The sequence below is a fragment of the Vigna unguiculata genome, chromosome 3 (genome assembly GCF_004118075.2).
Source record: "Vigna unguiculata cultivar IT97K-499-35 chromosome 3, ASM411807v1, whole genome shotgun sequence".
Lineage (NCBI taxonomy): Eukaryota > Viridiplantae > Streptophyta > Magnoliopsida > Fabales > Fabaceae > Vigna > Vigna unguiculata.
This window is the reverse complement of record NC_040281.1, coordinates 26,131,959-26,148,488: the sequence shown is the minus strand read 5'-3', so window position 1 is coordinate 26,148,488 and position 16,530 is coordinate 26,131,959. Positions and strand designations below refer to the sequence as shown.

Genomic DNA, 16,530 nt, shown 5'->3' with positions numbered 1-16,530 from the left:
TAAATCACTAACCAATACAAAAACAGTTCAATCGTGACCTTCCCTTCCCTCAGAAATCAAAAGCATGATTTTACCTAAGCAATCTTCAGTTTCAACACTTCGCACCTTAACATTTTTTCTTTGCCTTCTCTTAGTAGGTTGCCAAATCCTTGAAACCCCATCACCACTATCGGATTCAATCCCACTAATCCCTGACCTTTTAAACTTCATAGACCAAAGACTCGCTCTGGTCTTCCCCATTATTCAAGCCTTCAAGAACACAATAACCTCAGATCCTTTGGGAATAACAGCAACATGGGTTGGTTCAGATATATGCAACTACACAGGCTTCTACTGTGACAACCCACCAGATAACCTCACTGCCACAACCATTGCCTCAATTGATTTCAATGGCTTTCAACTCACTGCTCCAACACTTGATGGCTTCATCGATCAACTCCCTGACCTCGCTCTTTTCCATGCGAACAGTAACAAATTTTCTGGCACCATATCGCCAAAAATAGCCGGACTCAAGTTCCTATACGAACTTGATTTAAGTAACAACTTGTTCTCCGGGTTATTCCCCACATCGGTCATCAACATCCCCACCTTATCCTTTTTGGACATTAGGTACAACTCTTTCACCGGCACGGTGCCCCCACAGATCTTCATGCAGACATTGGATGTTCTTTTCCTCAACAACAACAATTTCATGCTCACACTACCCAACAACCTAGGAGACACACCCGTCGTTTATCTCACTTTGGCCAACAACAAATTCACCGGGCCCATTCCCCGCAGCATTAGAAAAGCCTCGTCCACGTTGATCCAAGTGCTGCTTTTGAACAACCTTTTAACGGGTTGTCTTCCCTACGACATCGGGTTCTTGGGAAACGTGACGTTGTTCGATGCTGGTGGGAACCTCTTAACTGGGCCAATACCTTGGTCCTTTGGGTGCTTGAAGAAAGTGGAGCAGCTGAACCTTGCAAGGAACCTTTTGTATGGACAGGTTCCGGAAGTGGTGTGTGCGTTGGGGAATTTGGCGAATCTTTCATTGTCTTACAATTATTTTACGAAGGTGGGACCTTTGTGCAAGGGGCTGATTCAAAGAGGGGTTCTTGATGTGAGGAAAAACTGTATTATTGGTCTTCCGGATCAGAGATCAGCGAAGGAGTGCATGGCGTTTTTTTCGATTCCGAGGTCTTGTCCGAACCCTGCATCGTTTAATATCATACCGTGTCAAATTCATTTGACGAAACCACAAGAGACAACTAAGAGGCATTTGCTTTCATATTCTGCTCTTTCCAGAAATAGAGTGGTTTTGTAACTCAGGATTGTGTAGTGTTTTCTGAGGTATATACTTTGATTTGAATGCATACACAGAATGTAATGGGATGAAGTAAGTTACATTTATAATAAATTTTGACAACATTTTCGTTTTTATCATATAACTCGGCTCTCATCATACTTTTTTTCTTCTGCTAACTTGAAAAAGTGAAAGAGTTCTGAAAACTAGTGTGGAGGGTTTCTGGTGAAGTATATTTACATTTATATAATAAATCTTATATATCGTTTTCTAAGAATAGATTGGAACTATAGATTGTAACTTTGTTGTTAATTGGTTTCTGTCTTTTGTAGTATTTCAACTTGACCTGGAAATCTAAATATTTGAATTTGTCCAACGATTTGATTTGATTCTAAGTGATGAAGTGTATGTTTGAGACTATAGAATCAAAGTTCTTTTTTAAAATAATTAATATTTCATTTTTATATAATAATAATGTTTAATTTTCGGTTGATATCTAACTGAGCCAAAATCTCAACAAAATATGTCACGAAGACATATGTTCGAATTTATTTTGTAGTTGAATTTAATTATTGGAGTATTAACTTTATAATTAATTTCCAGTAAGCCTAGAATTCGTGTAGCATTCTTTTTACTTTACCTAACTTATAATCGAGTTCCGAATTAGTTTCTCTTCAGTTTTTACAGTTGCAATTGTCTTGTGAAGTGATGTTTCTAGATAAACTTAATTCACTGCTGAATTTTCGAGTAATGATAGAAGAGTGCAACATAAAGTTGATTGAGAAGTAAAGGGAAACACCCTAATGCATATGAAAGAACTTTAAAAGTACTTAGTAGAAATTTAAAAGAAAAGGTATTTCAAATTAAAAGTGTAAAAAAAAATGAATGTAAACAATTCAAGAAAATTAAACGCGACTTAAAAATATGTTTAAATGGAAGAGAAAAAGTGAAATTGGCAGAAATATAAAGTTCTTTTTTTTGCTTGTTTAAATTTGATTGGAAACAAGTTATATTTTGAAGCAACATGTGTTGTGTTACTATTTGAGGTTAAGTTGACCATAATAATCGAAACCGTTTTAACCCTCATTAGCCATCTTTAAGCACTTGGCAGCTTAAATGCATAGAAAACATGACATGTGTTCATCCTTTAACGTGGGTACCCAACCTTAACCCCTCCAGAATGATTTCTTTTTCTTTCTTTTCTCATTTTTTTAAGCAAAAGTTTGGGCGTGCAAAAGTTCATCAAAATCAATAAAGAAAAATCATAATGATAATCTACTAAAACTCATCATAAATTAAATAACTAATATAAGTCAAACAAAACAATATTAGTCCATTTTTATTTATAATAAACTCCAAATCTATAAAGAAAGGATGTTTTCACTACAAACCAAAATATAGTCCATCCGTCGTTTTACACAAGAATTACTCTTCTTATAGGTACGAGAGAATGGAAGAGCATAATTGAGCGCAAAGATATATTATGATTTAATTAATAGTTGTATCTCTATATTTAAATTTATGATCTTTATATATAAAAGAATATTTTTATTATTATTTTCTCAATTGAGCCTTAATATTCATTAAAGAGGGAAAGGTGGTGGGAGGGGTGAGAGGTGGAGGGATACAGAGGAAAGTGGTGAGAGAAAAAAAAATGAAAAACAACCAAAAGACGTTTAGAAAATGAACAAACTTTTAACTTCTGACACTTTTAAATAGTGTTAACATCATAAATTGATTATATTTAATAAATATTAGGACTCTGAACTGAAGTCTATAAGGAAGCGGTTCCATTTTTGCAATTTCGTCCAACTATATTGCCCTGGGTCTCTATAAATCAGTGTAGTAAATGGACTTTTGGCCCCGGTTACAACTGAACCAAAGCATATAAGACAGCATCAGCTTTCAAATTTTCAAAAATGGCTTTTGGCCTCAAGTCTTTAAGGACCGAGGCAATAAATGGGCTTTTGGCCTCAGTTATTAACTGAACCGAGGTCATAAAGGCAACATCAACTTTCAAATTTTCCAAAATGCCACTAGCATCAGGCTTTTGGCCTCGGGTCTTTAAGAACCGAGGCAATAAATGGGCTTTTGGCCTCGGTTATTAACTGGACCGAGGCCATAAAGTCTGTTAAAGCCCTAATCACTAATCACTATTCATCGTCTCCCCAACTCTCTTTTCTCTATGCGAATTTCTCTCTCTCTCGAGGACGACGACCTCTGCTTCTGCGAACTCCTTTGCGGCCACTGCTTCGGTTTGCGACCTCCTTCTTCTTCATTCATGGCAGCAGCTTCAGTGAGGGTAGTGACCGGCGACATCTACTTTGCAACATGGTGGTTCGTCGGGGCGGCCTGGTTTCGCAATGCAGACAACCTCTGGTTTGGGTTTTGCAGGTCTCGCTTTGTGTTACAGCTTCTGATTCTAGTTTCATCTACAGGTAAAGGATTCGTAGCGGTGGTTGCATCTTCTCGTGACGGTGGAAGTGACAGTGGCTCAGGCGCGATGTGTAGTGTTCTTCACACGAGAGTTTCACACCTACATTTCGCTGGTTTTGGTTTTCTGCAGGTGGTGCACATTGTTCCTGGCGATTTTGGTTGTGTGTTTACGGTGGTCGCCAATATGGTTGCCACTGATTTCGACGGTGGTGTCACAGTGACGAAAGGAACAGGTGGGACTATGTTGCTCTATGGCTTCGGTTCTAGAGACCCGAGGTAGAAAAATGAATCTATGGCTTCAGTTCTAGAGACTCAAGGCCAAAAGCCACCCCTTTTGGCCTCGCCCCAATATGCCTCGGTTTTGGAACCAAGGTAGAATACAAAAAACAACCAGAGCTAAAAACCCTTATTGCACTAGTGCTAATGTTTAAGGGTTGCCCCAATCTAACGGGCCTAATGGTTGGCCCATAAGGCGTACAAGGCCCATAAGGCAGCCAAACCCCTTCCATTCTTGTCATTCTTGCAAAACAGTGCTTGCTTACTCCTCTTTTCTCTCCACAGAGGTTCTGCTAGGGTTTAGTCCTTAGTCCAGCTCAAGCCAGCTCAACCCCTACTCTACTTCACGTAAGTTAACTCTCAGCTCATTCTAGTTCCTTTCTAAGTCCCCTTTTCGTACTTCCGCTAGAGGTCCACTGTGGTAGCCTCGTTTTCTATGTGCCATTGTTCTAGTTCGTAAAATCTGCTCCTGGAGCTACTAGGTTCATTGGCGTAAGGCTCAAAGTCTGGTATTAGCCCCTTTCCAAGTAAAGGAAGTTAGGGTTTCGTGTTTTAAATCATGTTTAGCTTGTTCTTGTTGTTTTTTGTGCTTTAACATGCTTGGGTGAAGTTCTGATGGTATGAATGTGAATTGTGTGATTAATATGATTAAATGGCTGAACTGAGCATGCGCGAATAGTGGAGGGTTTTGGTCTTCTCGCCCAAGCGAGCGTGTCTCGCCTAGGCGAGATTAATAGTGACTCGCCCAAGATGTTTGCGCGAGCTGTTACTCAAGCGAGTAGCTCCTGTTTTGAGCAAGAGTCCATCTCGCTCAGGCGAGGAGGTCTCGCCTAAGCGAGAGAACGCGGAGGCTATTGTTCCCCTCTTTTAAGCCCTCACCTAGGCAAAAGGGGCTCGCTTGAGCGAGAGAAGCCTCTCGCCTGAGCGAGACCTCTCGGCCTGAGCGAGAGTTAGGCGAGATAGTCCTTGGGTCCTGTTTCTTTCTTTGTTTTTGGGTGTTTGATACATGTTTGGTTGGATTGCTATGTTAAAGCATGAGATGAATGAATATGCATGAGTAAGAGGATTTGTGAGTTGTGGATGATGAGCATGGCATGATCTTGGCATGTAATGAGTATGAAATGGTTAGTTATAAAAGTGACATGGAATTGGTATGAGCATGAATGTGATACTGATTAATGGATTATGTTATTGGTATGGTTAGGACGTAATTCCACGACGGTGTCGTAGTGGTGCCTCATTGGTTAGGGCGTAATTCCATGAGCCTCTAGGTGAGACTTCATGGTGGTGCCTCAGTTGGTCGGGATGTAATTCCATGACCCTTGTTAGTGGGAGTTCATGGTGGTGCCCCATCTATATAATTTAGTAAGGATTCAAGGTAAGGTTGCATCCTAACACTCTAAAGAGTCAGTTAGTCTCACATAAAGCGTACTGACTCTAGTGGTGAGAGTAGCATGAGGCCTGAAACTCATTAAGGGCTAACCTTATGTGTGGGGGATGAAACATTATAACACTTATCTCGGTAGAGCAGGGAAGTCCACCACAAGTGCAAGCATCCGTTGAATCCGACTAATTATATGTATCTGGATGAGTCGTGTTTGAGTCTTAGTGTATTGTTTGCAAGTCATAACATGATTAGTTGGCTTATGCATCTTGAACTATAAAATTGTATGTAACTGTATGATAAATCACTTTCTGCTCTAACTTACCCTTTTGTTTGTTGTATGTTCTGTCTGGTGTGGTTTTCCCTCTTTGTGATGATCATCAATTTATTGATGTGAGCAGATGCGGAACTCCCCGAGTCAACAGGAAAACGATGATTCTGCTCCTTAGCATCTCTGGGATGGACTCCAGTTTTCTTTTAGGGCTAAGGCCCATGTATTGTCTTACCTTGGGATTTATTTGATTTACTGCCAATCTCCTATTTCACTTTGTATCTAGCATCGTGGTGTGCCTTAAATCTTTTCTTGAATTTCTTTAGATATTAGTAATGAGTAAAGTTATACTCCATGACTTGTTTCTCGTTCTATCTGTGTAACATTTCATTTGAATTAAAGTTATTATTTAAATGGGGTGTTACATTATCTGATTTACAATGTAAAAAAACTTGGTATAATCTCTTAGTAAAAAAATTATGAATCCATTAAATAATTTGTAAATCTCATTCACGCTATAAGATATTTAAGAAATTTTACTTTAAAATTGAGTAAGAATGAATTGGTGAGCATTATATATAAAAAATATTACAAAATCTATTATTTTAAATTTTGGGTTAGAAATGATGCTAGATTTTTATTCTTTTTATGAATTCACTTATAACTTATTGTTATCAAATATTTATAATAGATATCCTTAAAAGATTGAATAATAATATTAGAGTTTTTAATTCTTCACCATAACCGATTTGAAAGAATAGATAATAAACTCTACTCTTATCTCATATGACATAAACCTAATAAAATATAATAACCAAAACTTCACTTATCTCATATGCAAATTTGTTCACAAGACAATTTACTTTTTTAAATTATAAATTGCCGAGGGTTTGTGAGCACAACAATTTCATAAATATAATATGAACCAATAGGCATGAAAGAAAAATATAAAAGATAAACAAAATGAAGGAGTTTGTGTTCGACTATTTATTTGTGAACTAATAATATTAATACATTATTTAAAATAAATTCTTTAAAATCTACTATGAAGGTTCCAATCAATCGTAACACTTAACTAATTGACGGAATTAAAACTGAAGTTCTATTTCTTTTGGTTTTTAATTAATCGTATAGTACCCAGTTTGGAGCTAGTGTGTCAAATAGGTACCCGGTTTTAAAAAAGTGTCAATTACATCCCAACTTTTGAAAATTGCTTCAATTAGGTCCTTTCAGACAGAGTTGACTAACCGTTAGTCAACGTGCCACGTGTCAATCTGTGATTTTTTTGATTTTTTTTAAAAAAAATTTAATTTTTTTTTAATTTTAATTTTTTTTAAATTTTTAAAAAAATAATAAAAATGCCACGTGTCAAGTCCTTGTGTGTGACACGTGGCATTGTCAGTGTCATGTGGCATTGTAATGCCACGTGTCAGTGTCACTATCAGATGTCATTGTGTTGATTTCGATTTAGTCTCCATATATGTCTTTTTGTTTCAATTTAGTACCTAAGTAGGTGTATTTGATTCAATTTTGTCCCATTTTTTTTTTAATAATTAAAATATTTTTGTAATCCATTTTTTATAAGATTAAAATTAATTAAGTATAAATATTTTTACAAAACTAAGTACTAATATTTATAACGTTTCTCTCAATTTCAGACCAAATTTATTATTTGTATAAATGTTATACTAATATTTTTTTATTAAAAACGACTTTTTAACATATTACTTTATTAATTACTTTTTTATTAAGTACTCATGTTTTGTTAATTTTTATTTTTTTTTTCAAAATAGAACAATATTGTCTCTTACTAATTTTAAATCAAAATTTTTATTGGTATGAATGTTATACTAATTTTTTTTATTAAAAATGACTTAATAAAATGACTTTTACCACTAAATTTTAATATAAATATCAAATACTTAATTTTTGTAAAACTTTTATACTTAATTACTTTTAATTTTATAAAAAATATTTTAATTATTAAAAATTATTAGGTCAAAATTGAATCAAATACACATAAGTAGGTACTAAATTGAAACGAAAAAACATAGATGGGGATTAAATCGAAATCAACACAATAACATCTGATAGTGACACTGACACATGGCATTACAATGCCACGTGGCACTGACAATACCACGTGGCACACACAGGGACTTGACACATAGCATTTTTAATTTTTTTTTTAAAAAAATTTTTAAAAAAATTTTAAAATTTAAATAAATTAAAATTTTTTTTAAAAAAAATAAAAAAAACCACAGATTGACACGTGGCACGTTGACTAACGGCGTTAGTGAACTCTGTCTGAAAGGAATCTAATTGAAGCAATTTTCAAAAGTTGGGATGTAATTGACATTTTTTTAAAACCGGATACCTATTTGACACACTAGTACCAAACTGGGTATTATAAGATCGTCGTAAGTTGATTATCAAAAAGAGGGTAATCATTAACATATTGTTATTAGTTTCATCCGTACTTCTTAATGAATATTGAACAAAAATTATATCTTATCTATGTTATTTAGGTATACATTATACGCTCTTAACTTATCTTTCATTTATGACTATATAGATTGTGTTATATATATTTTATTTTTTACATACATTTTGGTTCCTATATCCCCCATCCCATCCAAACACATTGAAGACTATTAGGATTAGGAAAAAGAATATAAATTTATGAATTAAACTTTAATCGTAGGTAGTAATATTTTATATTGAAGCATTTTAACCTTAAAATATGGTATGAGAAGTTCTTACTTCACACAAATGTTCTAATGTCAACTCAAATAGCACTGGTTGTAAAATCATTGTTTCAGTGGCTTTCTTTGTGGCTGTAAATTGAGAAGGTGGTTGGTGGTTGATGGTAACATATATAATATATCAAAAGTCGCATCTCATTGTTTACTTTTGAAAAAGCTTGGAGAAAAAAAATTATGTATGCCCTCTTTGGTTGAATTAAAATTTCTAATCATAAAGTTTTAAATGGCTGGGTGGTAGTAGTTGAGCACTTCAGAAAACATTATGTATGCCCTCTTTGGTTGAATTAAGTACCTTTGTTCGATTTTTCTTAATATATAATAATGTCACGCTCTTAAGAAGTGTATATACATATAATAAGAAGAAAGAGACCACTAGAAAAAGAAAGAAATGTGGACAAGGAAAATGAAAATAGGTATTGTGAAGTCTAATATTGCGTTGATATGTCACTGTCATTTTTAATGTTTAGCCAAATAAAATTAAGCAAATTTTAATTAGTGTTAGTTAAGAAATTGAAAGTAGAAACACTTTATTAAAAATATTTTTAACATTTTCAGACCCTGCTTAAGACTTATAAGAACTAATTGGAAAAACTACTTAAAATCTTAAAAATAGTAGATAATTTTTAAGATAATTTATTAAAGTGTAAGTATTTATTAAAATTATTTGGCAAGGTAATTAATAAAACATAAAATAAAATAAAAATTCAATATGATACTTTTTTATAAATTTTTTTATTACTTTGCTGATAAAAATGTATAAAATAAGACTATTCATATTTTTAATTAGACAGCCTAATTTCATTATGTTACTTATAGTAATGAAAAATAAAGTGTAATATAAAAACAAAATCATGTCTTAATATTTTGAAATAAAATTTACAAAAATTAAATACTATTAAAAAATATTTTTCCTGAAAGATATTTGTGATAATATTAAACGCATAACACACTATAATAATTTTGTGATGACATTGTTAAATTTATAATGAAATTTAAATAATAAAAATATTTATGATGGATTTTTGAGATGAAACAAATTTGTGACAAAGATCTTTGTTAAGAAAAGGTTAATGTTGTCCATTAAAAAATTTCCCTACAAAAATAATTAACTTTTTCAACAGATAAAATTTGTATGTAATGCATTGTAAATATATATATATATATATATATATATATATATATAACCTAAAGTAAAATTAAATATTATTTTAAGTCGTGAACTTGGATAAATGAAGGTTACCTATATGTTTTATTATTATTTTATATTATTGGTACCATTTGGATGGTGTATGAATTATTGTTGAAGGAAAATTACATATCTTGAAAGTCATTACATTTTGTAATCCTTAAAAATATCTAACAATATGTTTGTTCAAAAAGTGTCTTATGTTTAGTTCTAATGAGTTGAGATCAAACCGATGTAAGAGTGTTTGTGTTTGGAAAGTCATATTTTGGTATATTTCGGGAGGTAAGGCATGGACCATAGTGAGGTCTAAAGAAGTTTTTACCAAGTAGATGAATATGTTGATAATTTAAAATAACATTCTAGACTAGGATATTCATAGGCCAAACTTGAACTATTTAGTACCTGTTTAACATCGCCAATGTTAGATAGTAGGTATTTATCTCTTTAATGAGCCAATAAATGATTGATATTCTTGATAAGTAAATAAGTATGATTGTACCAATGATTTTATGAGAAACACTAAACTACGTAATCACTTTCAATAGTAACTTTGATGTTCATAATGAATCATTAGTAGTGGAATATGGATCCATATGTATGATAAAATTAGATTGAGTCTTTTGGTTTTAGGTCTAATTCAAGTCCCCCTAATGTGTGTATTGCTATTTGAGTCTTGTAGTTGTAGGTCAAATTTGAGGCTTCTAGTATTTGTATTGTTTGTTGAGTTTATCAAGATTGACTTTGAGGTTTACAAAGATCTAAGTCCTTTTATTTTTTCTTTTAGATATGTTTGTCGTACAAGTAGAAGAAAAACCTGGTTAGTATGAATTGTTTAAGAATTGTTAGGAAATCTTCTTTAAATTAACATATGAAGATTTTATATTAATATCTTTACGAGATATTAGATATATAAATCATCTTCTATTCTGATATAGAACTTTAAATATTATGTCAAAAATATTTTTTTAGTAAATATATTTTATAATATTTTGTAAACAATTACAAAGATGTAATATATATATATATATATATATATATATATATATATATATATATAATATGTGTTATAATTAATGTTATCTAAAAAATCTTATTGCACACAAAAATATCAATTTTAATTTCTTTTTATGAAATGATAGTAATTTATATAATAGTCAGGACTTTAGACTACATCGAAAGAAAATAACTATACAATACTAACATCAAATTATATGTTATAATTTTCTCCAGATGATATTTTATAAATAAAAAATTAATAATTATTCTAAAAAATAGTATAAATTATTTTCAGAATTTACCAAAATTTTTAAAGCTGTAAGTGATTTTCGTACTTGTAAAAAAAGATAATTTATTACATATAATTAAATAACATACTTAAACGTAGTATAGTTATGTTGAATAATATTTTCTATTTTTAATATTAAATTAATTATAGTAAATAATAAAAACAAACACTAGCGGAATATTAAAAATTTTGAAAGCAACGATCATATAATATATTAAATTAAATTATTTATATTAATTTTAAATTATGAAAAGATAAAGAAAGAGTAATTATTACTTTTATATTACATATAGTTTTAACATATTTTGATTATTAATTCTATAAATTGAAAAATATTTTATTCAGTTTATCTTTAAAATATAATACCTTGTATTAAAAATAATATTTTATAATAATTTGATATTATGATATAAACATTAATATATAAATTAAATTATAAATTCTAGTTAACATATAATTATTTTTAAGAAAATACAGTATTTAAATTAAATTATTAAATAAATATTTAAAATAACTTATATTGTTAGATTGATAGCTAATATTTGCAACGATTCGTGTTGATCGTTGATATTTTGGAAAGATTACGTGATTGATGATAGATTGAGAATTTATGTGATTGGTTGAGAATCATGTAATTCATTTATGGAGTTAATATTTTTAAGCATATTTGTAAGTAGAAATTAATGAAAAAATGCACCCAATGTACATTCATACATATGTATATATACCGGTTTGAGATGAATGAATAAGTAAGATGATTTTCTCACTTATTTCTATAATGGCATCAGAGCCATGACAAAAGAAACCCTAAGGTTTCATTGTATGTCACCATGGTAGAAGCAGGCAACAAATAGAGCGATGTGAGTTCCGTAAGAAGAATGATTTATCTGCACGATATCACCTTTAATGATAATCTATGAAATCTTATAACTTAGGTGAAGCTGAGGAGAGAAATCTATGATGAATGAGCTTGATCCATAAAAACAGTTTTGTGAGCACAAAAGAAATTTGGCTTAGTTGATGGAATATCAGTTATAGTAGAATATGGTGATCTTGAAGATTGGTGGACCATTAATTCCTTGTTGGTCTCTTGGATCATGAACATTATTAAACTTTCACTGCTAACAATTATTTCATATATAGAGGTTATACAAGATCTTTGGAAGAATATTCAATAACATTTATCCATAGTGAACGGGCCACAAATTCAACAACTCAAGGATATTGACATCCGGTATTTCAAAAAAATAAAAATAAAAAATAATTTGATAATATAAAAATTATTAATTTGTGAATTAAATACTTACAAAATTTTTAAAAATTTAAAATTTTTAAAAATTTTGTTTAAAAGTTTTATAAATTAAATTATAAAATTAATTTGATAAAGTCATGGATAGAACTGAGATTTGTTAACGTGCTTAAAGCCAGCAGTGGACCTTAGAAGGTCCGTAGGAGGGTCGTGGCTCCCAAAGATTTTTAAAAAATTTTAAATTAACAAAAAGCTGGTTTTGTTGGTCCTTTGGAGCACACATTTCAAGGCCTTTGTGTTTTAAAATATTTTAGATTGATTTTTATTTTTTATAAAATATAATATTAATAAATAATAAAATTTAAAATTAAACATAATAAAGAATAATAAAATTTATTGATATATTTTTTTTTCTCATTTTAAGTTTCTCACATATTATATTCATTTATTACTTTTGTACTTTTTTTTTTGTTTTAGAAGAAAAAAATAGAAAGTTAGACGTAAATTCATTTTCTCGCTCTTAATTCTCACGAGTTCTCTTTTAAGATAAAAATGTATCTATATCCTTTCTCTTGATAAGAAAATATTAGTTTGATATATAATTTTTTTTCATCTTATAAGTTTTTTTGTATATTTATTTTTTTATGAATATAAAAAGAAAAATTATGTACTATATGTTTTTTCATAACCATTTCTTAAAAGTGACTTGATTATCATTTTTTTAGTAATTATGTCTCTCAATTGTTGATTAGATTTTGATAAATTATTTTTTAGTTATTTTTTTAAATAGGTATATTGATGAAAAATAAAATAATAGATTCATTATTTTAAATTGATAAAAGGGAGGATACCTTGAAGATGAAAACAATATAAATTTACTTCTTTATCTATTTTCAAGCATGATATTTGGAGTTCAATTGTTGACTTAGAGAACCATTTCTTAATGTAAGGCCCACTTCTTTTATATGCCTTTTTATCTTAAAAGTTGCCCCAAACCGTTGGGCCTTAGGGCTGGCCCAAAAGGGGAAAACAGACCCTAAGTCTGCCCTAACCACCCTTTCCATCACTTTGCTGAAACAGATCTCCCAAACCCTTTGAGCAGCCGCAATCACCTCCGCTAGGGTTCAATCTTTGGTCTCCGCCGGGCTTGTTCGAGCTAGTTCCGTCCCGCGTAAGTTGTTCCCACCCCATACCTCTTTTGTTTATCACTGTTATTTCGGATTTCCAACTAGGATCGTACTAGGTAGCTTCGTTTCATAATATTCATTTGTTTCCAGCTTGCTAAACTACTCTAGGAGCTGCTGTAGTCTCTGTTCGTGCCCAAGAACCCAGCTGTTAGCCCTTTTTCCAGGTACGGGAAGTTAGGGTTTCGGGTTTAAGTTGATTTTTGGTCCATTCTTGAGTTTGCTTGATGTTGTATGGTGAAATCATTGTTTTTGGTGCGTGGAATACCCTGTTTGGTTGTTTGGATCGGAATGTGCATCTGTTGCAGGAGAAACCAGGGCGAGAACTGGTAATCTCGCCCAGGCGAGCCGGATTCGCCTAGGCGAGTCTGGCGGAGGCTCGCCCAAACCGTTTTCGCAAAGAGTCACTCAGGCGACCTGCTCGTCATTTTGAGCGAGCGAATCGCTCGCCCAGGCGAGAGGGGTCTCGCCTAAGCGAGATCCCGCAGTGGTTCCTGCTTCCTATTCTTGTGCCCTCACCTAGGCGGAGGGGGAACTCCTGAGCGAGACCCCTCAGCCTGAGCGAGGTGCTGGGCGAGACAGTGCTGTGATTTGATGTTTGTTGGTTCCTGAATGATCTGTTTTGGTTGAGTATGATTGTATGATGAGTGATATGTATATAATGGAGTATGAAGTATATTTGGCATGATTCATGAATTGTAGATGATGGGTTGGTATGAGAATTGACATGTGAATTAAATGAGACGGATAATATTAAAGTGGCATGATAACATGATGAGTTGGATCTTATTTACATGGATAAACTATGAGGTGTTGAAATGAGTGGGGCCTGGATCATGAAAGACATTGGCTTCAAAGGTTGGTACGAGTGATGTATATCTATGCGTGGTAATTATTATTTTGGTTATGTGAATGAGGTCGATCTGTGTCAGTGCATAATTCCTTGGAGTCTCTAGGTGAGACTTTTAGGGTTGCACTTCAGTGGTCGAGACGTAATTCCATGGCCCCTGTTAGTGGGTGTCCATGGTGGTGTCCCATCTGTATAACTAGGTAAGGATTCAAGTTAAGGTTGCATCCTGACACTCTAAGGAGTCAGTTAGTCTCACTTAGAGCGGACTGACTCCTGTGGTGAGAGTAGTAGGAGGCATGAAATTCATTAAGGGCTAACCTTGTGGTGAGGGAAATTTGATCCATCGTAACACTTGTAACACATAGCTCGGAGATGAGCAGCTCGGGGTTGAGCAGAGGTATCCACCACAAGTGCAAGCATCCGCTGAATCCGACTAAGTTATACGTATCGGATGAGTCGAGTCGAGTCGTAGTGTATTGAATGAAGAATCATAACATGCTTGGTTGTTATATGGGTATGGGATGATGATAATGTACTGGATTGTGTGATGAATATGTGTTGGCTCTAGCTTACCCGTTTGTTTGTATGGTTGTATTGTATGTGGTTGTTCTTCTTGCGATGATCATCAATGTGATTGATGGGAGTAGATGGGCAAAGTTCTCGTGGTCAACAAGGGAATGGCGAGTCCGCTGCTTAGCCATCTGGGCTGGAGTTATTTTATTCACAATTTCATTAGGGCTACGACCTCTGTATCGTTTTATGCTTTCCCACTCTACACTCTTTGTTAGAATTGTATTTGGTTTATGCTGGCACCGTGGTGTGCCCAGGTTGTAGGGGTTGTGTTAAGGACCCCAAGACTACGCTGTTATACTTTTATCGCGTGACGTTTCCTTTAATTTAGTTTAATAATTAAATGGGACGTTACACTTAATATTCAAAGAATTATAAGTAGGAAATCTCATTAATTATTTTGAATTATAGGCGGAATGTTTCTTATTAATTCTTTGAAACTTATTATAAGAAAACGTTCTCAAATATGAGAATATATAGAGAAAGAGATGAAATTAGAAAAACTTATTTAAAATGAGTTTCATATCAAATACAATGTCAAAACTATATTTTTTGAAAAAAAATATATACAAGAATTCAATACTAAATTATATATACTTTTGTTATATTAGTAATAATAATTAAATATATAAGATTTGAATATATTATTTTGACCCTTCAAACTTTTTTATCAGGATCTGTCACTATTTAAAGCAATACAATCTTTGTGTCAATCACTTATTATCTGATCATCGTGGGAATATTGTTGGTAAGTGAAGTCTCTGAAACTTGATGAGGCATATGGGTCCACATTATGAGGTTCAACCAACTATGGTTGAGAGGGAAGCAATGAAACATAAGGGGGTGCCGATCATAGGTGGTGGTGCATGCGAAACACCTCTTGAATTGGATTTTGAAATTATGCAAGGTGTGGAACATGATTCTGGACTTGTGGATTATAAAGCTAGTTTTGTTGATCCTTTGGAGCACACATTTCAAGGCCTTAGTATTATTGTGAGGAGGAGAAGAGTGAAGAAGCAACCTTAAGGCTTTGTTCACTTGGGTGGATGGGTTTGAGGGAGAGGAAGTGGATGAGTTTGAGTGGATTTGAGAGTGAAATGTGTGTTGTTTTTTTAAGGGATTTAGAGATGATTGTGAGTGAATTTGGAAGTAAAGTTTGTGAGAGTTTGTGAATTATTTTATTAATGTGATAAATTAAAAAAATGTTTAAATAGATATAAAAGATAGATTACCATATTGTCCTTTGTGTAATAAGTAGTATAAATTAGTATTTGTATGAGTTATAATTATTTCTTTTACTACTACAATTGAAAGAAATAAATTATAAAAATTAATAAAATAATTTAATTTTTTCATAGCATTGTAAAAAATGTTACGCACACAAGGGATAAGATCCAGGAGTAAGGAATCGAATCCCACTCTCCAAGTCGACCATATCCATTACAAATAAGAGGGGATCAGATCTACCAAGTTGGGATTGGTTCCAAGCATACATGAGATTGATCCACTACACTATGAAACTTTCCGTATCCGTTCCAAACAACCATGGGATTGGATCCAACAATCCATGGATAGATCCTTGAGTGGATTGGCACATTACCGTGAAAGTCATGAACAACACGTGGATAAATCGTGACTTAAGATAAAATTGTCTTTGCTGTAGTGATCCCTTCAAATATGTTATACTCCCACGAGATTACAAAATATATACATCCCACAAATTGTTGTAGTCACTCGCCTTTAAATCATCTTAAACAAATGCCACAATAATCTGCTAATCCATCTTTCG

At 32.6% G+C, this 16,530-nt stretch overlaps 1 protein-coding gene across 1 annotated transcript; it reads left to right on the top strand.

Annotated features, from left to right (window-relative positions):
* LOC114177111 (uncharacterized protein At4g06744-like) lies at window positions 1-1,420 on the top strand. Its single transcript, XM_028062361.1, has one exon. It carries the CDS (start codon window positions 65-67, stop codon window positions 1,304-1,306), a length of 1,242 nt encoding a protein of 413 aa, XP_027918162.1. The 5' UTR covers window positions 1-64; the 3' UTR covers window positions 1,307-1,420.
* The last annotated feature ends 15,110 nt before the right edge of the window (window positions 1,421-16,530 follow it).